We start from the raw sequence: 22,934 nt of genomic DNA on the forward strand, positions 1-22,934 counted from the left end.
TATTCTCATAAGAAGTAAATGCTGCAGAAAATTGCATTATGCTTTTAAGTTAAAGAGAAACTCTGACATTGAATTCTTTCTAAATTTTTCAATTTCATATTGCTGTTAGGCAGCTCAGATTTTAGTGAGTAGGTTACTGTGATCTTCTGATATCCCCCTATTTAAAACTTTTCAATAACGAACCAGTTCAGGAAGAGTTTGAAATGACACCAACTCTATCTTTCTCTTCTACTTGTACTGAAACCCAAGCTACAGTGTAGGTTATTCATATCTCTCTCTTCTGGGTAGAAAAGTTTAGTTTTTGAAAGAAAAGACCTTCATTTTGCGAGGTCCAGTTTTATACATTGCCTGCTTTGCCTCTCCTTGGCTCCTGGGCTGTGGTCTGTGATCCATCTTTCTGTCCAATTTGCCTCAGGTGTCTTTTACTTACCAGACTAGATGCACAGCCAGGAGATTTAGGGAGGTGACTGTCCCCTGCTGCTCGGCACTCAGACCTTGCCTGGGCACCATATCCAATTTTGGGCCTCCAGGATGGGAAAGACACAAACAAACAGGGTGAGTTCAGGGGAGGCCCTGAGACAGTGGGGCTCTCCTCTCCAGTGAGGAGAGGCTGGAGCACGGCGCCACTCAGCTTGGGGAGGATAGTGGCAGGGCCACCTTGATGGGAAGGGCACTGAGACAAGGGGGGCCAGCTCTGCGCAGGGCTGCTTGGTGGGACGGTGAGGGATAACGGACATAAATGTAAACAGGAGCGGTTCAGGCTGACGATGGGGAAAACCTTTTCCCTGTGAGGTCACTAGGGCGCTAGAGCAGGTTACCCAGTGAGGCCATGCAGGCTCCATCCCTGAAGATTTTCGAGGTCAGGCTGGGCACAACTTTGAGCAGCCTGGTCTGAGCTAGACCTGACACTTGTGCTGAGCTGGAGGTTGGGCTAGAGACCTTCCCAGGTCCTATCCGACCTGAATTATCCTGTGATCCTATGATTTATCACTTAATTTGCTTCAGTTCTGCCTATCCGTTTTTCCTATTATACAGGTCACTTTTCTCCTCTCACCTTTTTCATTTTCCATGGACCTTATTTAACTAGAAGACTGTATCACTCTGGTGAAGTTTTATGTGAGCCCTGCTGGCAGTTAGAAATGGTGTTGCAGTGAAACAGCAGTTCGGGGAAACAACGAGGGGCCAACTGGGGCCGGCAAGCTTTTCACCAATAGAGAAATAAGGAAGGATCTTAGGGCAGCAGGGCTTTTTGGAGTAACATATATTGGAAGTGAGAACAGGGACCTGGCGGGTCATGTTCCTGCTGAGATAGGAGAACTCCTGCTGTATATCTGGGATATGTCAAGACCATTCAGCACTGTGAGGAAAGATTTGAGGGTAGGAAAAAGAGTAAAAAGAAAGCTTCCAAAACTCTGGAGATAGTTGGGATGTGGACTAAAGCGATTGGCACCATATCAAGATTTACATAAACTTTTAGAATTCTTCTATGTATGATTTATATAATGAATGTAATTTTATTTATTTACATATTTGTTTTCCCCTGGCAAAAATTAAAGGGCAGAAAACTCATAAACCAGGTATTTACATAATGATGTTATCTCAAGGGATAAAACTGAAACATTATTTTAGAATAGGACTGAAACTATTATTTTATAGTTTTGTCCTATTTTGAAACTGTATTTGTCTTTTTTGCCTGTGTGTCTTGTTTAATGGTTTTTGTTGAGATGAAATTTCCAAATGCTTGAAGTGACAATAATTTTGGTGTTGGCTGCTATGGAGCCTTTCTTCTACCCTGTAGCTGCAGGAGGGGGCCTAGTTTTACTTTGATCAGTGGTGCTCCGTTATAGAAATAGGCTAATAAGCCTTCATGTTGGAAAGGGAAATCTGTAGGGGAATGGCACCATCAGAACAACAATAAATAAGTTTTACTGTCTTTGTTATAGTGGATTTCACCCCTATTCCATATAAGGCTCCACTGCCTCCAAAAACAGAAAAGACGCTTCCACCATATACTGGATTTGGTTCTGAAGAGGATTCTCTGTGTTCCTGCCTGGGTCTGCTTCCCAAGCCTCCCCAAAAAGATTTCAAGAAATTCATGGAGAAGGACAGGTATTTCAGTGAAAAATAATTCCAACCTTTTGTATTATTATTCCTTTTTGTGAAGGAAATGGGCATTAAGTAGGGATGTCATTTTTCAGTAAGGTATGAAGCTCATTGGACTTATAAGGGACAAGTGTATGAGGACTGGTTTAGTGATGTGATATTCCACTTTTCTCTGATGTCAGCAAAATTTATCTTCTAAGAAGGCAAATATTTTGACCTCTCTCCCCATCGCTCTGGCTGCTTTCCTTCTGCTGTCTTCAGCAGGAGTTGGATGGAAGTCTTAGTCCAATGGTAATTTTGAATGCTCCAACAGTCCATCACTGATTTGTTTTTCTGTTTGACTTTCTGGCATTTACTTTTTTGTCTGCTGATTTTCATGCACAGTTTACTGTAGCAATATTTAAACATTAACCCTTTAATTTCCGTTCTGACATGCCTTGTCAGATGAAGAACTTCCATAAAAGAAGAAATATATTAGAAAAAGACTTGACTCTATATTGCTAGTGTATATAGCAGTACTGTAAATCATTTTAACATAATCACTTAACAAATACCCAGCTAGTAAGATCGTCTGATGGACCTGATTTTATGGGGGTGATCCTAGTGTGCATTGTTATTCAGAATTTGATTTGAAAATGTACACATCTAAATGTGTTTTTCCTTTATAAATTTTCTGGACGCAAACTTGGATTTGATTTGCAACTGAATTTGAATACAAATTCATTCCAGACCTGTAGCAGAGAAGTAATTTTCCCCTGAAAATAATTCCTTTCTATCTGGCTGAGTTTGGTTGATTCTGTTAATTTAAGCTCAGAATGGTTTTTGACAAAGTAGGAACCCTATCGCATTTCCCTTCTTAGTCCAGGAATAACATAATTAATGTATTTTACAAAACTCAGGAGAATGCAGCTCTTAAGTGATGGAAACTTTCCTCACACTCTGTTCTTAATTTCTTAGCTCTTCTTTTTTTTTTTTTTTTAGAAATGGTCTGGAAAGTAACATACTCCGCTTTCTTGCAAAACTTATTACTGATAGCCCTATTGACAAGGACCGGAAATTCATTATTTCCTATTTTCTGAGTGATGACACCATTTCGGTTTTTGAACCTATGCAGCGAAACTCAGGTAAGAGGTAGCAATGATTTGCAATCAGTCCCAGTTGTCCTGCTCATTTAATTACTATTTACAGTAAACATTGTGGCCAGACTCAGCACCAATAGAAGCAGGATGTGGCCTTCTAAGTGCAATGGGAGTTGCATCAGCAGGTCTACTGTTGCATAGTTGCTTATCATAATAATTTGTAATCTTCATCACTGAGCACAAAGCTGTTTATTGTACGACAGTACTTCACAACATCCTTTGGGAAGTAGAAGTTTAATATATTAGATTTTTTATTATTTTTTAATTTCTACATTTGACCTTTGAACATTTGCTTTTTTTGTAGGTTAAGTACAGGAGTTGTATGGTAATCGGTGTTAAATAGGGACAGGCAATTTAAGACGTTATGAAAGAAAGAGTAAGTCCTTTGTTTTGAAGGATGGTGTTATGGTACCTATATAACAACCATTGTATAGAAGCATCTCATGAAAGTAAAACAGCTGTGATATTTTTTAATATACAATATCATTAATAATGAACTGTTGGGCATGTAAAGGGAGAAGATTGTTCTGTGCGTGTGTGTGTGTGCATGTGCGTGTCTATGTGTGTATAAAACTGATCTGAGTTTCAGGAACCAGATTGCCAGTATTTTAGCAGCAAATACTTTACTGCTCCTCAGTTGTTCACGTTTATCCTATTGCTGGACCATGGTCCCCAAATGCTGTCATAGTTAAATTCCTTTAGTCAGTGTTGTCTGTTGTAAGTTGCCTCCAACTGAGGATATGAGGTTCTGTGATTTCCAAGCATCTCTTATTTCCTCTCAGTGTCATGTGTGTGGATGGAAGGGTACAGCACTGGGAAGTAGAGCAGAAAGCCATTTAGTAACTCAAAGAGATAGGGGAGCCTTGGTTAAACATGTTTCCGTTGGAGAGAGAAGTGTATTTCTCTGAACAGAACAAAACATCTGTGGCAACAGCTTCAGAGCGGTTTGCATCCAGAAGTGCTCTCAACTTTCGCAAAGGAGTGACTCTTTAAAAAAAAAAAAAAAAAAAAAAAAGCCTGCTGTCAGTCTCTGATAAAATCCTAGGGAGAAAAAAAAATCAGAAAATCACAGTCTCTCAAAGATAAGAGAGAAAGAGTAACAGACGGTTTCCTTAGTTCTGTTGTCAGGCTCTTGTAGAACCTCGTGACTCGTTCTTTTGACGCTACTTGAATTGCTCTATACCAGCCGCTTGGTACAGAGTGCCTTAGTATGGTATTTCAGGTACAACGGTGACCAGCTCACAGTGCTCAGTACTGACCTATTTGGTACTCCCAGAGCATTGTCTACAGCAATGACTGTCTTAGGGAGGACTATTCATTCTTCTTTGGTTCAGGCTCTGAAGACCTTCAGCTGGTGGCAGCAGTTGACATTCTGAGTCATATTCAGGTTAGAGTTAAGGGCTGAGTATTCTTGCAACCATATTCTAAGTTTTTACTGAAGATAATTTCTGATATTAATCCATGTCAGACCTGTGATGAACATCACATCCATAAAAACTAAAGGTGTGATGAATGTCTACACCTTATGTATTCTTAGAAAACTCTTTCTGTGCCAGTGGTGCTACTAAGTCATTTTGAGTGCAGTAGGTTTATAGGAAGGCTTGAGCCTTTTCAACACAAACAATTCCTAATGGTATCTGTGTATATTATGAATGCATAAATAAGAACCTCACCCTCAACTTGAATACAAGCAGTTCTCTGAGAAATGTTTCAAAAATGTGTAGAGCATCTGCCTCAGCTTCCATGAGCGTGCTCAGTTAGCCCTGCTCCACTGCAACATAAAGATTTAATACTGTTTAGGGCAGCAGTGTCCTGTCATCATTATTTTAACTAGTTTCTTGCCATCCAGTGGTTAGTAATTTATGCAACTTCTTTTAAATGACTGGCAGCTGTATGAACAAGCATTCAAAGAATAGTTGCTTACCCAAAAGTGCATGTTGCTTTGACATACATGCTGTATGTGTATGTACATATGTATGTACAGATACATTAGTATATGGTATATGTGTGTATAGAAAAGATAAACATGCATATGTATGCGTTTATTAGAAAATGCTGCTGTGATACTCAAGAGCAGCTGAATTCTGCGTTAGTGAATGACTTGATGTTTGATTGGCTTTCTTTACTTCCAGAGACATGAAGGATGCTGAGGGTACATCTACACTGCTAAATTAAAGACCAGGAAACAGCTTGAGTTTTGGACCCGTGTCATCTATGTTGCCTAAATGTTAGCTCACTCCTGGTTCTCCTTCGGACCATTCCAACTAGACAAGGCCCCAGAGAGCTCAGGGCCCCTTCTGGTGGATGCTTAACGAGATTTGGCTTGCTTTGCCCTTATCAGTCATCTAACACTATGCAAGCGCATTTTGCACACTCAGACAGCATTCCCAGACCCAGGGGTTACAATACGTTCCCTCAGTTTCATGCTATAAAACATCGGATCACAGCACAGCCTTCACATACCCTCAGACATTTTAAACATACAAAAATAATATCTTTGCCTTAAGACCTCAGGATTATCACATAGCACCCATAGCAGACCCAAGGCCAAGCTCTATGGAGTGCAGATGTGGTCAGTCAGTCAGGCCCTCGATAGCATGGGTGTGAGGCCAGAGGTTACTCCCTGGCTTCCTTTTATTTTGAAATGAGAATATATGCTAGGATTGCAGCTGAGTTCCAATTAAGTATTTCCATTCACCAAAATATGAAACAATAAACAGGGCAAGTTTGCATATCAACATAATTAATGCTTTAAAATATATATGAAAGGCAAGCACCAGTAAATGAGTTTTTAACTTTTCAGGGATGTTAAAGTGGTTGGTGTAGCTGACTCTTTCAGAAATGGTAGAAAGGTGAAGTGGCAGAAGAGCGAAGAGATCGTTGGTTGTGGCTAATAACTGACTGTTGGAGAGCTCAGTGAGAACAGCCTTGCAGAGGCTGGGTGAGAGGTAGAGATGAGGGGAGAAGAGCAGAAGTTGGAAAAAGGCCTGAGATTGCAGAAGATTCTTTGTTCCCATTTCCTTCTTTTCTTTCTTCTCCCTCTCTCTTCTCTCCCTCTGCCCTCACTCCTTTTGAATCATGTCTGAAGGAAAAGAGAGTGAGTTTTTTTGAGGTTAAGAATGAGAAGGCTTTGCAGAGGTCAGATGTGAGAGGATAGAAAAAAGGGGTAAGGTGGGCAGAATGGGAGTGAGAAGAACCTTGTGTGAGGAGGAAAGTGGTGTTGAAATGGATGGGGCAGGAGAAAAGCAGAGCTGGATTTGAAGTGCACAGCGTTGGACATCTTGAAGCACTTTTAGAGATGGGGGTGAACCCATGAGAACTTTGGCTCCCCATGCAGGAGATCCTAACCCCTTTTTTTGCTCTGTATAAGACCAAGCTAACAGCTGTGCAAACACCTGCAAAGACTGATCTGATCCTAATGGAAGTGGGCCTTTGAATGGGGTGTTTATTTTGTGCTTTGAGCCTGACTCTTATAGATTTCCATCAAAATTTCTCATCAGATTTCAGTGTAAATTCTCTAACCTAATGTGATATGTTTGGTTAATACACTTGAAATATACTAACCGAGAACATTTAAAACATGATTATCAGAGGTATTAAGGTAAGTTTCCAATCAGGTTGCACAAGGGCAGGAAAATACAGAGGCAAGAGCGAAATGCCAATCTTACAGAGACCAGTTTTGCTTAAGTATTACAAAGAGTTGCCAGGATTATATAACCTAAAATTTTGCATTTGCTTTAATACCTAGGTGAAAAGGAATGTGTTAAGATTAGAGTTACATTAGTGATTTGAATCATTTTTGAATTTAATCTAGATCTGACTATTACCTTAGTATATATTTTTGTCTTTTGCTTTTATGGTGCTAGTGAAGCAATTAAATGAGATATCTGATCCAAACGCTGGTTTAATAACTAGTTTGGGTTTCACATTCATTTATAATTTTGACCATAAATGGCATTTTATTACGCTGCTCATCAGCCTTTTATGGGACTTACATCACTAACTAATATATAAGACATCATTAAACATTACTAAAGTATGCTTTTTGGCTTTTGGCTTGGAAGCTCAAATATAAACAGGAAATGAACACTAGGCACTTCATAGTTGGTGTAGGGCACATATCCTGATGAAGCAAAATGCTTGACAGACTGTTTTCTAGAAAACTTGGTAAATGTGGTGCAATCCTGTGGTGCACCATAAGATACTAATGGAAAGACAAATGTTCCTTTTCGTATCTTATATGCCCTTAAGCAGTGTGTGTAGTTTCCAGTGGCGTGAATAAAATCAGTATAACGTGAAAATAAATAATCTGACATAACAAACTCACAAAGGAAATAACAGATTACAATTAATTTGCATTACAAAAACAGTATGTGGAAGCTAGTGTCATGTCACTCTTGATTTTTCACATTCAAAAGCCCTTAAAAACAAGTTAGAATTACAGTTAGAATTATGAGAATTACCGTGCACTAGAAATCAGGTTCATAGTAGGACTGTGTTATCCTAAGTTGGAGACAGGTTCGGCCTGCATGATACATTTCTCAAGGGTCAGTCCCAAGGCTGGCAACAGGGTTGTGGGAACCATTTGAAGAGGCAAATTTCTGTCGCGTATTAAAGAAAAGAAAAAAGGGAAGGTGTCTGGTGAGCATTCAAATGAGACACGTCACAGAATTTGCACAATGTAACTGTTGCTGTGGTCACTAGCAAAGACAGTTCTTTTAGCAATGAGAAGGTTGGGGAGAATATATTATGAGACAGGGAACTTTAGGATGAAAACTAATATTTAAATACAGACCAGCTGCTTTGGGGTTATTTGTTGTTTTCTTCTGCGTGTTTTTTCTTGCAAGCAAAGCCACAATTAATCATTTACAATTCTATTCCCATAGGGATACTTGGTGGGAAGTTCTTGGAAAGAGGTCGCATTAAGAAGCCTGGGCAGGAGCTCTTTAAGAGTGAGCCATCTGAATACTTCAAGGCTCAGAATCTCTTTGTTGGAGCCAGAGTTTGTTTCCATGGTCACAACTTTCTTTTGGTGGATGCTGATGAGTATGCTTTCAACTATATGGAGAAGCATGCAAATGAGGTGAAGCTGTCTCTTGCAATTTTTTGTTATCCAGAACTGTATCTTATTTATATTTTTTTCAGAATCAGTTATACCCAGTTTCTTCACCCCGAAGTCCAGTTAATCTTGAAAACATAGGAAATGCCATGCTGCATCAGGTGAATGGTCCAGTGCTCTGTCTATAGGGATGGATTTAGGAGATACCGGCTAGGGAGAGCATGCAAGCCTGGCGACTTCTTATAGTGCATTCCCTCCTACTTCCTCAGCATCCACACTTATTGTATTAGGGGTTGTTAGAACGTATATCCCTTCCTATTCATTCTAGAGACCTTCTATGGACCTATTGTCCCTGAACTGGTCTAATTCCTCTTTGAATCTGCTGATACTGTCTGCTTCCACAGCTTTCTGTGGCACCAAGTTGCAAAGTTCACCACCTACTGTGTAAAGAAGTATTCGATAAAAGAAGTATCTTTTATCTATTTCAAACCTACCTGCTACTAGTTTCAGTGACAGTCCTAGCATTGTGGGGTTTGGTGAAGATCGTCATTCGCTTTATGCACCACCCTCATGATTCTGTAAACCTCAGTCATACTCCCTGCTCAGCCTCATCCCTTCCAAATTTGAGTCTCTGCCTTTTTAGTCTGTCTTTGCAAGGCAATTGTGAGATGCAGAGACCAGAACCGTGCACAGTACTCAAGAGGTGGGAACATCCAATTTAGAGTCTTTCTTACTAATGAGGCTGTTTCCTTTTTTGACTCGGTTTATGTGTGTTCATACGTAATTATCTGTCAAAACATATCATTTGTGATATTGGAAATTCATTTCACAGCCGGGAATTCAGGCTTACTGTTTGTACTGAGTTTCCTTGCCTTTTGCTTTTGCCTTAAGAAGGGAGAGCAATAATTAACAGAGACTTGGGTATCTTTGGTGATATATACTTTATGTTACCAGTCAATACACAAATGGCTAGTAAAATAGCCTTCATTAGCCAAAAACATAAAAATATTCAATAGGAAGTAGCGTGTTGTCCTATGACAATTGTCATAGAAGTCAGAAAAAGAATAGATGCAGAGATGAAGAACCACAGAGAAGAGTCACGGAGGTTTTGTGGGATTTTTTGTTGGCTTGGTAAGAAATGTAGATGTTCCTTTTAAAAAAAATTTTTTTAAGATGCAGCTTTTGCTGAAATATTTGAATAAATGTAACCTGGTATACTTGGGAATTCCTGTTATGTGCAGTTCTGAACCAGTCATTCTGAGACACATCTTAAGAATGCTTCAGGTCAGGAGCCAAGGAATTTTTGCATTTGAGTCCTCACAATGTGACTTTGAACATCGCTCTATGGGCTAGACTGTGTTGTGAGGCCTACTTGTCTTTGGGGCAGTGCATATTCATTGTTTACGGTGGGGCTATAGCATGAAATGTGCTTTCAGCAGACCTTTTGGCTCACAGATTCTCCAGGGCTGCCCTGCCCTTTTCTTTAGCTGTGTTGATAACAGCTCTGGGGAGAGTATCCAGGAGAGTTTAACAAGCTACAAGATACTCTTCTCTGCTCTTTTTGTCCAGACCTTTTGTAGGTAGGCAGAGGAGAACGTCTGAGTTCAGAATCTGCTTGTTTCCTATCTGCCACCTCACCAAATCCTCCAGGATGTCAGTAGGTCTAGCGTAGCCTTGGGGACTGAGGGTGTCAGTCTTGATGCCATTGTGCTGCTGAGGTAGAGGTGGATGCAGTCTGAGCCTGTATTGCCTTTGGGCCGCAGGTACTGTGCTCACTCAAAAGAAAATAGCAGTCCTGTGTTGTTTCTTTGTAAAATAGTGGGGGTTAGCATCACCTGCCTTCCTTGGAATAACGAAGAAGGACTACAAAATGCTTGTTGATGTAAAACACTGTGACAGCTAAATGCTTTAAGCAATAAAATACAAAACTATATTTCCTTACTGCTGAACTCTGTGTACTCACCATGCAATCAAAACTGAAGGTATTCTCCAAAACGGAGAGTGTACAGTTAAATTGTAAGTGTTCTTTGTAACTGCTGTTTGCATTGATTAATCTCGAAGCAAATAGATGAGATCTTATTTTTTCAGAGTGAGTAATTGTATTTTGTGAAAATTACATCTGCAGGATGTGAAGAAGCAGCACTCAAAAACAGTTCTTTAAAGTGAATTTTGAAATGTGCTTCACCCAGTTAAGATTTCAAAACAGCTGATGGAAAAAAAAAAAAAGCAGATTTATTCTCCTAATGATAGATGATTTATTCACATCCTTTGAATAGAGTTCCAGGGGTAAGGACACACCTTGCTTTCCTCAGTTCATCAGGGGATTCTGTGCTCAAATCGCAAGAACTCCAGAAAAAGTTAGAGAAAAGCAGAGATGAAAAAAGGAAGGTGGTTTGAAGGGGAAGTAATTCTAATATGACTATTTAACACTTTTTTCTGAAGTTAGAAAACAATTCTTTTACTTTTCCTTCTGAACAGACGGAAGATTTCCTTTACTTCTCTGAAAACTGGTGACATAAATTCAGATGGAATGATTTTCTTCTGGAAAATGCCATTTTGCCCACATTTCTCTAGGTGTATGTTGAGTTGGACAAAAATTTGATTAGATAAATGTATTGAGGTGGGAAATGATTTTGCCGTCATTGCAACATTCCTTTGACACTTGCCATATGAAATATTTGGAAGTTTTATTTTTCAATTTCCAATTTGTTTTTATTTTATTATATTTATATCAAAGCGGGGGGCGGATGGGGGGAATCAGTGAGTCTTTTCATTTTGATTGTGACCTGATATGAAAATAGCATGACAGATCTAATTTTGAGAACATTTCAGCACTCTTAGTTTTTTTTCCATTTTGAGGAAAAAAAGATATATTTAGAAAATGTAAAATTGCTTGCAAAACAGAACATTTGGGTTCTGCACAAGGTCTGAAGAGGATTGTTTCAGAAGAGGCATCAATGTGACTCCTTGGAAATGAATTCATTATCTCTGAAACTGTCTCAATTGTTCAAACTTTGTAGTCTTCTGTTGCACAGGCACAGAGGTTGATTTTGCTTCCATTGAGGTCAAGATAATAACCACTGACTTAAGCATAAACAAGACAAAAAAACAGATTGTGACTGCTAGAATGACAGCCATTACATGGGAAGGGGTGAAAGTGGGTAGGTAGTTATCTTCTTGCTGCTCAAACACTAGGTATCTATGTAGACTTTTGGAATAAGCAGGTTAGGAAAAGGTGTAAAAGTATCTGCTTTGGAACTGTAGAGCAGGCAAGTTTTTGAAGAGACAGAGTACTTTGTCCCTCTTTAAATGCTCTGCTGGTTGCTTCTTTTTGGCCAGTCTTTTCTCAGTCTCTGTTCCTTGCTTTTTTCAGCAAAAAGATGTATGCTTACAACCCGGACAGTAACAGCTTTGGAAGAGAACTGAAAAAGTTGGCATCTATCTGACTTTTTGGTTGTTGGTCAAGCTGCTCCACACCACTGCTTTGCATGTCATTGCATGCCAGTGTTGTACCTGGAATAGTTCTGGCATGAGCAACAACTATCTCCTCTAAATCTGAGCATGTTCATACTGTTCTGGCAGTGTTATAGAGACATTAAACACCTTTTAAAGATCATTACAGTACAATGCTTGAAGCAAAAGGGAATGTCCATTTATATATCTGGAATAAGCTTTCTGAGGGTGCATGATCTGATGATTTTTGTTTAGTTTTTCATATTCTCTGTAGGAAGAAGTTTTTCTCAGTAGCAGGCTTCCCTCCAAACTTAGTGTGGATTTACGCATTTGAAATGAGACAATGAAGAAGCTGGTAATACTTAGCAGTTCAGCATCTCCACAACTCTTGCTGGTACATGAATTGAATATTGCCTTTCTGTCTAATCTGTATTTCTTGCTTTCCTCTGTTAAGTTCTCTGTGGCCGATATCAGTGTCATCCTCAAGAAGCTGAAAGACATAGCAGAACCTCGTTCCCGAGAAGTCAAGCAGATGTTTGCAGCCACTGATCCTGACCATACCAAGGTGATTGAGTATGACCCTTTCAGGTAAGATTGGTAGGTTTTGCTCTTTAATATTTAGTGGAGGCACAGTCTCCAAAAATGCATGGGGCGTGACTGTTTTGTTTTCTGCATGTGTTAACTGAGAAGTGGCACGCATTTGTTTTGCATTTACTTGGGGACGTTATGTGGAAAAAGAAAGTGAATCCATGGCCAGGAAAAAGAGAAATGAGGTGGTTTCAAGTAAGCTGAACAGCACAACTAAAATCACAGAATCACAGAATAGTTGGGGCTTGAAGGCACCTCTGGAGATCATGTAGTCCAACCCCCTGCCCAAGCAGGGTCAGCTCAAGCAGCTTGCCCAAGGACCATGTATAGTTGGGTTTTGAATATCTCCAAGGATGGAGGCTCCACAACCTATCTGGGCAATCTGTTCCAGTGTTCAAATCTGTCTGCTTTTTATGGTGCTAGAATACGGTAGTGTGAAGAAAGACGATTATGCGGTAATGCATACACTAAAGGGTAAAGGAAGGCTCATCCTGACAAAGTCAACCAAACTAATTAGGAGTTTTGAAATTCAGAAGGGAACATTTGAGTTGCCTTCTGAGAATAGTGTAATTTGGGGTTTGAATCATTGATAAAGAAGATAGTCTTCCCAGAACCAAGGAGTATTGAAATTATGGGATATAGTAATAAGCATCTTTAAAAAGGATTGGAAAGCAATAATGAGACCAATAGTAGTTAATGCCTGGATAGTAATTTAAGCAAAGATAGGATGAAAGGAAATCTGGATTCTGGTAATGGTCCACATATGACAATGGGCAAATGTATAGACACATAAAAGAGGAGATGAAATTCAAGAGCAAGCTGAAAGAACTGAGCAATGAGCTGTGTTGGGTACTGGTAAAGTTGATGTGGAACAGAGGAGTTTTTTATGTAGAAGCATTTTGTTTTTTCGTAGTGGTAATATACTTTATATTTAGGAGCTGTCATAATAGCTGAGGTGTATAGGTAGGTACCTGTATATTGTGTGGAATGTCATCCCTAAAGAAACGTTAACTAAGGCAGAAATTACTGATGAAATATCTCAGGGGATATATACATCAGCAGAAGGTCTTCCAGCAATTCAAAGTGAAAGTAATAAAAAAGGAAAAGCAGCCTATATTCAGAAATGAAAAATAAGTGATCGGAGAGGAAGGATTCAAACCAAGGGAGGCCAGAGTTGTTCACAGCTTTTGCTGAAAAAAAAAAAAGTTTTGTTGTCAGGTGTTTTACTAAACAGAAGCAAGATTTTGAATTGCTAACTGTATTAATAAGAAATCACATTGCTAGAGTGAGAAGGGGAGAAAACTGAAAGATCAGGTATATCTAAAGACAGTTTATAGAACCTGGGAAAGGGTTTTTGTTTATGTGTACAATAATTGTTTAAAATTAAATAACTTAGTCATGATTTTAAAGCAGATGATGCAAAAACAAGTCTCAGAACGTTTACGTCACCATATTGGCGGAATACATTTGAGAAGGGATGATTGTGCTTTTACATTGTAGGAAAAGATTTTTATTTTTAACTCTCTGCAGCTGTGAACAGCCTAGCAGCTCAGCTTAGCATAGAGAGATTCTGTGGCATGGAATAAGGTATGTCTTATTCTATGCTATTGAGGCGCTTGGTTACTACTCTTTCAGCGACCAGGATGCAGTAGCCCGCTCTGAGCAAGAGAAAAAACAGGAGAATCTACATAACGTTTTTTTAGCTCCAGTGTTCACATTGACAAGTCTGAGCACCTGCTAATGGTCTACATGCCTCCTGCAGTGGGACCTAAAGGGGTCTACTAGGAAGCATCTAAGCTGCCAGAGGAAAGATTTGCTTCCAAGGAACACTTCACTTTTGTACTTTGTAGTATATTTTGTTTCTGTTCATTCATATGGTATCTAATAATCTAAAGCCTCTTTTCTTTTTTTATCTATGTACCTTATTTTTTAACAATAGAAACCTTTTTTTCATGACAAAGGGAAGAGAACACTTCTTTGCCTCTATAAAAAGTCACAGATATCTACTTCTTTTTTAATTTTGTATTTTCTTGTATACATTACCATTTATTTTTAATCTGTTGTGGCATTTCATGATTATAACCAACTACAAATAATTATTTTTAGTACACGCAAATACCTATGTGACAGCTTCAACTAGCAAAATAATCCTCTTTTCTTATCTTAAATGCAGCTAACGCTGTACCGTGATCTGAATTTTGCTGTTCAGATTTCTTCCTTTCTACCGATATAATTTTACATGAGCTACATTTTTAAAGATACACCCATAAATATGATGTAGAGAAGCATAATTGTAATTATACAATTTACTTGGACCATCTTGAGCACCCGAATTTACAGCAAATCATTCAGAAAGTATACACATGGCAAATACTGACATTATCCCCTGAACAATAATTAAAACCATTGAAAGCTTTGTTAAAGAGAGAGGAAGATAAAATATGTAAAAGTTAGATGCCTGCATATCAGATTGTCCTACCCTGAATAATTTTTCTCATAAGCTGCTGGCAAGACCATTTGCTGTTAGAGACAAAGAACCATGTCAGTTTAGCAGAGATGCCTATCTTTAATTCATCTTGTGAAATAGCTCTCTTCAGCAATTAATTATTATTTTTTTTTCCTCTATGGAATTCAGATTGCAATCTGTCTTATTCTTCTGGAATAAAAAAAGTAAAATAAAAGATAACTAAGCTGTGGGAAAAATTGTTGCAGCTTGCTTCTTTTTGTCAAGAGGAATTTAGACGTAATTCTCTGTGTAGATCCTGGGTCTCTCTCATCAGTCTCTAGCAATCATAAGAAAACTCCTTAATTCCCAAATGAGACAATAATTTTATCTGGGGTTTTGGTGACTTGATTGCCACTGACTGGCTTAAGAAGACGTAAGATTTTAAAATCCCAACTCTGCAAGAATTTATGCCATGTGTGGAAATCCAGTCCATGAAAGTATTCATATGGGTAGGACTATGTACGTGCTTTCAGCTTTGTAGGCCTGAGCATTTAGAAAGCCTCCCCTCTCCCTCCTCTACAAAACAGAGAGATTGTTCTGAATTATAATTACTAGTCCTGTTTCTTAAACTGCACAGTACGTATATCCTTCTGCTGATATCTCTACAGATGCTTTCAGGGATCTTACCCCAAAATCACTTCAGTGCTATTATCAGCAACAAGTCCTTGATATCAAGAGGAGCAGTCACTCAGTGTCAGCACTGGCCCTTCACACAGATCTCAGGAACATTTCCTCTTCCTGGGGTTGGTCTGATTCTTCTGGCAGTGCAGGCAATCTCAGGAGAGCCTGAACTGCATAGGATTAGGTTGTCCCCTGACAGTGTTCAAGCATCAGCTGATCTTGTCACTGCCTCCTATCCTCCTTTCTTGCCAGGAGCGCTTGTGATTACAGGTCGGGTGTAATTTTCTGCCTTTCTCTGTGGTCAGTTCCTATTTCCGCTCCCCCAATTTTTCCCTGAAAGCTGACCAACAGGGCCAGCTTTCACAGTGCTTTATGGAGTGTGACTTGACACTTGATTAATATTCTGTCCTTTGTTGGTATCTTCTGCCCCGCTTCCCCTCTGCCTTAGGAAATCCTGTCTGTACTTTATGCAACAGTTATCGTACATGTTTCTTGTTTAGAGATAACTAATCATATGCTGCAGAATGCAAAATATAACTAGGAACAAAACAGTATAATATATTGTATAATTGGCTATCTTGCTGAATACATGCAGTGACAAAATGAATCTCTTCTAATGTTCAATGCTGGTAAAATATTTGCAGGTAACGGGCTTCAGTCATGAGTATTACTTATTTTTGTGTATATAACCAACTACAGAAGAAACATGGACATCCTCCAAAAGTTTAGAGTAGGGGTAGTTTCCAGAGTACCTCCTTGAACAGACCTGGATTTCAAATTTAAGTGAATACATTTAAAAACAGCATTTTATGCTCTATTTGTTTCCACAGATATTTCGCAACTATTAACTGCTTTTAACTCTTCTACTTAACACTAATGTAGGTTGCTGTTATTTTTGTGAACAGAAATTTGATAGTGAATATCACTGATGGAGTGCTGTCGGAACATGAAATTATGACTCTTGGGCGCTGCTACAGCATGAGAGATGACTCTGAAATGGACGTCCACTTCCTCCTTGCAGTGGCTCAAGAACAACTAAAGAAGAAGAGTTTTGAGAATTTTGGACAACTATCTGCTGTGTTTGTATTCAATGACCGCAAAAAGTAAGTTTCCTGTATTTAACCTAGGCTGCGATTTAGAAAGGTCTGTTTTGAAAACTACGTACTTCCTGGTTGTTATTGACCAAATGATATATTGCAGTCAAGGAATATTACTTCTGATGTTAGCCCCTCTCCACACTTGAAAGTGGATAAAGAAAGGATAGCCTTTTGTCTCATTTTCATTTTGTTTGTGGACTTTTTATTATAGCTGCTATACTGAACATCCTGTGACATAATCAGATGCTTGGTCACAGGCAAAACACAGTATTTTAAATCAAAGAGGAAAAATAGTGATTTACACCCCCCCCCCCCCCAAAAAAAAAAAAGGATTTGTAGTTGATGCTTTACACGAGTCGTTTGTCCTTTTTGTTCTCTGATGGCCCAGATTAAGAATCTCAGACGATCAATCAGAATCTCCGAGTGAGAGAGAGAGCGACTACCATGTGCACTTCATGTTTCTCAGTTTTATAATACAGAAATTTCATAAAACTTGTTTTTGCTACCTCTAGCCCAATATTCTTGATATGTTTTCTTATTCACAGCAGCATGCGCTTGAAGTAAACCTGGAAAATACATAAAGTAGACTTCTGCCCCTCTGTTTCTGTTTGTTTAGACGTGGAGTGCTGCCTCATGAGATGTGCAGGACTATTTGCAAGTCCTTCAGGTTGCCACTGGCTGATGATCTTCTGCAAGCTTTACTGACCATGTAAGTCAAAGGTGATAGTATGACCTGCATGCATGGGTGTAAAACAATATAATATAACATATGCTCACTAACAGGTTGTTGAATATCTGTTGTGGACATATTTCTTACAAATTTGTCGTTTATATAATTTTAATGATTAAATGATGCTGATTATGTCCCTTTACACATGCAGACCTTCTTATTTATAGAATATTTATAATTAAGGTACATCCTTCTTATCAATGTTACTTATTTTTGTCTGCTGAAGAGATCATCTGGATTTTCCCTGAATTCTATGGAATTAGTTTTATGGGAATTAGCTACTGATATTTATCCTTATCAGTGAGATCCACATTTTGCATTAGTTGCACCTGTGTATATGTAAGGAAAAAACAATAATCTTGTGGAAGCACATTGTGTAAGTTTTAAGAAACAGAAGATGAATACAGTGAAAATGTCCTTTAGTCGTGTAGGCAGTATTAGCAGTAAATGAGAATGTTTTGCTACACCTATTAACCTCACCTGAAAGATATGTTTTACTGAAATTTTTAAAAGGGAAAGGGAGTTTGTCAGTTCCAGTATTTGCATGATTTCAGTATTTTTCTATAGCACATTTAACAGATTTGAGACAAAATGCTTGGCTAGCTGTGTTAGTGGAAGAAAAAGTGAAAAGAATTAATATTCAGTGCTGTCGCGGGAAGCTTGGGTGGGGCGGCTGAGCCCACCGCAGAGCATCTCAACACTTTGGTCCCCACAGCCCTCCACGCTGCAGGAAAAGGTTCGGGGTGGCAGTAGAGCTGTCCCTGTCACTTGTGAACGGGTTCACAAATAACAGCCCAGAACAAATGACAAAGTGCAATATGCGTCACCACTGGTAATAGCAATTGAGAACTAGCAATAGCAACAACAACAACAACAATAATATACAGTTAATTAATCAACAACTATACATTCAGACTCGACACACAACATGGAACAGGGCTGGTTACCATAGCTGCAAGTACCTCTATGTATATACAGGATCTCAGACCGGTTCACTCCTGGGTTATGCCAGAAGCGGGGGGGGGGGGAGGGGGGTGAGCAGGCAGCGCCCGGAGCAGGGGCACCGCTTCACGCCCAGGGCTGGCCACGCCGGGCACGGCGCGCTGCCGCCACAAGTGCTCCCAAGGTCAGCAGGCCACACTCAAGCCTTGAGAAAGGCTGCCGAGGCTGCTGCTTCCCAAGTTGCTGGACTTTGGTGCATTCAGCTCTTCTCTCCTCCGCTGTCGCCGTCACAGAGGAGCCACCACTGTTGGAGCACGTGTCCCTGTTATACCTATCCCGCTTTGGGACCGCAGGCAACTAATGCTCAGTGGTTGGCTCTTACTGGTCCGTTTGCAACCCCTAATTACAACACGGACCTGTTTGCAGCCTCCTGGGCAGCGCCACCTTCTTTCTGGAACATTGCTGCCTGAGTGACAGGTACGGGCTTTTAAAGTACGTGTTAGCCCTCCACCAGTGATTTTAAATTATGGCAGCGGAAGATTTCCGCGGGCTAACTGAAAGGACAGGGTGATTGACACCTTATGCCAGTGGTCTATAAAACCCATCTCCCTAACTTTTCCACTAGACCAAACCTTCCATGACAAATGCACTCGTATCAAAGGCTACAATTCAGAGCAACCTGTAGTGTTTTGAACACTCTTGTCATGATGAGTTTTGTTTTCATGGCCCCCTTTCCTCATAATAGGTTTAAATAAACGCTCATCGATCTCTTCTTTCCTGTATATGGGAAATCATTGCTGGTACCTTCACACTATGTAAAATGCAGGAGCATGTCTTATCCTCTGTCACATTTAGATGCTTTCAGGTGGACAAATTTCTTGATTTCAGGAGGAATTTCAAACAAAGCTTCTGGATTTATCATATAATGAAAAGACTATTGTCAAGCAAAGAAATATGGAATGCTTTTGATAAAGCATTTACATACTGCAAGCAAGACTTCTTACTTCAGTCAGTGTCAAAAAGACTGCTTTAAGAAGCCTAAGGGTCTGTTTTCTGCAAAACCCTGTTCCCTTCAGACCCAAAACTCTCAGAATAGTTCCCTGCAGTAGCCAGATAGATGACTTGGGCAATTTGTTGGCCATAGATCACTTCTGACAGCTGGGTAACAAGCATTAGTGATCAGAAGGATGTCTGAATTTTAGCATTATTTTAAAACTCATTTTTCAGAACTCCCACTAAGCTGCCTAACACAAGAAGTGCTGGAGGACAATTGAAATACAGTACTAAACAAGGAGTTCTCATAGTTTCCACTTCATAAGAACTGAAAATGAATAGATGCAACCAGATGAAAGTCTGGAGGTTTTCCTTTATGTACTAACTCAATGCTGATGAAAAACAGACAGTCCTGACACATCACAGGCTCCAGAGACGTATTTATTGTTTGTGAATTTATACTAGGGAAAGCTTTTGTGAGATGAATCTCTTAAAGACTCTCAGTGTAGGTAGTTAAAAAGAAAAAGCCCAGTACACTATAATAAAAGTTAGAGATAAGCTTAGAAGGCAAGGAGGGGACTTAGGCCTGATTTCAGAACTTTTCACCCAGCTTTAGGTACCCATGACAGCTGAACTAGGAGGTAACTGCTCTAGATTCTTTCTGTTGGCAATGGAAAAGGAGAGAGGGTTATCTCCTCAGCCTATTTAAAAGCTAGATTTCTAAATTGCCATTCTTTTTCCTTTGATTCTAAAGGGGTTGTGGGCAATGTGTATTCCACATTTTTGTATGAGAAAGTTAAATGGGATGAACCTGGGCCATAGTATTCAGTGGAAGAAGTACTCCACACGATGAAGTATTGTATATCACGGCAGTTGTAAGTTACAGTATCAACTGCTTTGAAAGATTGCAGTGTATGTGATGAGGCACTGTACTGCAGATAATAGGGAAAAATTTGCATTCTTAGTAATGAGTGCAGTTGGCCCTGCCTGGTAAGGCCACAGACGGAAAAGATTTCATGAAGTGTATTTGATAGGGTTTAGTTTCCATTCATCTAGAAACCAAACAGTAGAGTTGGCTGAATGAGATTTAGCACTTTTCTCTTCATTCCCTCCTGCTTTCTCTAGTTCTTGTTGAGACTGAAGAATCATGAAACAGGCAGGTGCTGTTAGTGAAGAACAGTCTCAGTCCTTGGGAATTCAGTGTGTGCAAAATTCTTCCTCATCAATAATAATCTTTCCCTGTTTTTAGAGGAGGAAGCATGTGATGTTATGTCCATTGATGCTTCTGAAGCAAACAGCGGTAGTGTTTCTAGTGTATGAATCTGAATTTATGAAGGAGGAAAGTGGTACAATTAAAGTTGTTGGATCAGTTCCCACAAAATCAGTGTCTATAGCTAATGCACTAGCTGGATCCTATTCAGCTATAAAAGGGTAATAGACAATGTGATCAGATAATAGTTGAAGACTGAAACTATATGTTTATTCAGCTTTACTATCTAAGATTAGGTAGCAAAGATTTTCTGTAGGGCTTAATGGTTCTGTTTTTCCATTTTAAAAGGTAATACCCTTAAAGTATTTATTATTTAGTTTAGTAAATTACGACACCATAATCAATCCCTTATTGAAAGCTGGAACTAGGGGTTACTGTCTGATTTTGTGGTCATCACCTCCAGATGACCCAAGATTTTTCTCGTTTACCCTACTCAGTGAGCATTCAATTTCCACTGAGTGCAGGGGGGAGTTAACAAAAAGAGTGGGAAGTTTCATAAGACCCTTTCAAATTGTCTGCCTAGAGTAAACTTACGGTTTTAATTGTTTTGGGATGGTGCAGTAGTAGGATTTAGATGCCCAAAAATGTGTCCGTTTTTTCCACTTACCTGAGCTGGCTTATTGAAAGATATTTTCCATCTCCATCAGCCTTGTCTCACTGTAGTTTTTTAATTACAGTGCAATGCAGATTTTTAATCATAATGTATTAGGCAATGCAGATGGTACACATTTGTTTCTGCCAGAAAACTGCAATAGTAGTTATAAGCATTTCTTTAAATTTATGCAAGCATAATGACCAATTATAGTTTGTTTAATAAACAAATGTTGCTAAAGTGCTTAAGTAATGAATTTTAGCATTTTCTTTTGCTGTCATTTTTATTTACTGCAAAGCTAAGTGAATGCTAACAAGGACTTAAAAAGATGCACTCCCTTCCCCAGAGGGTATACAAACAGCTGGCAGATAAGGAAAGAAAAAAATGGAGGGAAGGAAGAGGAGTGGATGACAAGTAGACAAGTATTATAAGTTGATGCTTGTACATCAATTTAGTTGTTAAGTATACATCTCTATTTTTTAAAATATGTCTTTCAATTGCTATAAGAAATGCCTGGGTAGTTCCTCTCATCTCCACTGTCCTGAGGTGAGTCTGATGAGCTCCTGCAGGGGGGGGACTTGTAGTTTTGAAGCTGTGGGACCAATTTGTGGGGGAGAAGCAGTGAAAAGCTGATCCTGTGCGTCTCAGGTAGCAGTGCCCTCTAACAATGGGCCTGCTACATGTTCTTCCCATTTCTCATGTCACTACTAGGTTAGGCCAGAAAACTTCCATCCGCTCAGCTTTTCCCCTGTATGTGGCTGTATGTTCCTTAATGATTTTTACCTCATGGCCTGCCTGTAATTCCATGCTTTCTAGGGTTGACCTGTTTTTTTCAAGCAACTAACCGTCTTCTCCTGCTACTGCAAGTGTCCTGGTAGCAGACAGTAAAATCAGAAATGGTCATGAGATCATTCTCCTGTACTCTGTCCTTTGCTCATTGTGTCTGATGCCTAGGACACCTTATTCCATTTGTGATGAAGACTCTCTAGCATCGACATTTGGAACTTCTTAAAATTCTTTCTGTCTCAAGGAACTGATGTCTCAATTTATTCACGTTCAAGACACGAATAAATGTATATACAAGACAGCAGCCATTACTTAACTGATACTGATCAGCTGCATATACTGGTCTGTGCTTAAGTCTTTTCATATGACGAGTTTGTGAACAGTTAGGCATATACCTTTGTTAGGCAGGGGCTATCAAACACGTTGAAGCATCCTAACGTACTCTCTAAGGTTAAAGCAGCTTAATATCTCTCCTCTACTGTTATCAGATTAACTTTTTAATTTCATCAGAACCAAGGAATTCAAAATCTGTACATGTACATTAACACTTGACATAAACGTTTGGGTTGCAGATTTCTTGAATGGAATGAAAAAGTATTTATAAGCAGGATTTACTCAGCAAAGCATCCTCAGGAGTTGTCATGAGGTGACTTAAGTAGATTTTTCACATCTGGAGTATTTCATTGGCGTTATATTTTTAGAAGCAGAAATGTAGTATTATTTCTGTAATGCCAAAGAGAAAAGAAAGCTCTGCAAACTGTGGTAGGGATGGGGGAGTGATTTTCATAGTCTAGTATCACATGCATTGGTGAAGTCATAGGGCAAAACTGAAGAGGGACATAGTTTCAAGAGATCTTTGTTGGCGTCTTTTTGATAAGACAAATCTAATTTCCTTTAGTGAACAGCACTGTTATTTTCAGTTGTCTTAACTCCAGCCATTGAAATGTATGATATCTCTGTCCTACTAATGCAGAAGTTGATAACATCTCCTCATTTTATCTGGTGCTCTGGGCCAAATTAGAAGTATGTGCATTTAGTAGGTGGGTGGGTACAAT

At 39.3% G+C, this 22,934-nt stretch overlaps 1 protein-coding gene across 11 annotated transcripts in view; it reads left to right on the forward strand.

Moving 5' to 3' along the window:
* The window catches only part of EFHC2 (EF-hand domain containing 2), a 62,966-nt gene that overhangs the window by 35,018 nt on the left and 5,014 nt on the right, over positions 1-22,934 (forward strand). For 9 of the 11 annotated variants that reach the window (XM_068915992.1, XM_068916028.1, XM_068916070.1 and 6 more), the window contains 6 exons: positions 1,944-2,109; positions 3,085-3,227; positions 8,129-8,325; positions 12,209-12,342; positions 16,375-16,572; positions 17,183-17,275. In XM_068915992.1, the coding sequence (XP_068772093.1) occupies positions 1,944-2,109; positions 3,085-3,227; positions 8,129-8,325; positions 12,209-12,342; positions 16,375-16,572; positions 17,183-17,275 (931 nt within the window). Of the gene's footprint in view, positions 1-1,943; positions 2,110-3,084; positions 3,228-8,128; positions 8,326-12,208; positions 12,343-16,374; positions 16,573-17,111; positions 17,276-22,934 lie in introns of those variants that run through there. The other 2 variants (XR_011135801.1, XM_068916045.1) reach the window with 2 other exon arrangements.

This window comes from Struthio camelus, chromosome 1 (genome assembly GCF_040807025.1).
Source record: "Struthio camelus isolate bStrCam1 chromosome 1, bStrCam1.hap1, whole genome shotgun sequence".
Taxonomy (NCBI): Eukaryota; Metazoa; Chordata; class Aves; order Struthioniformes; family Struthionidae; genus Struthio; species Struthio camelus.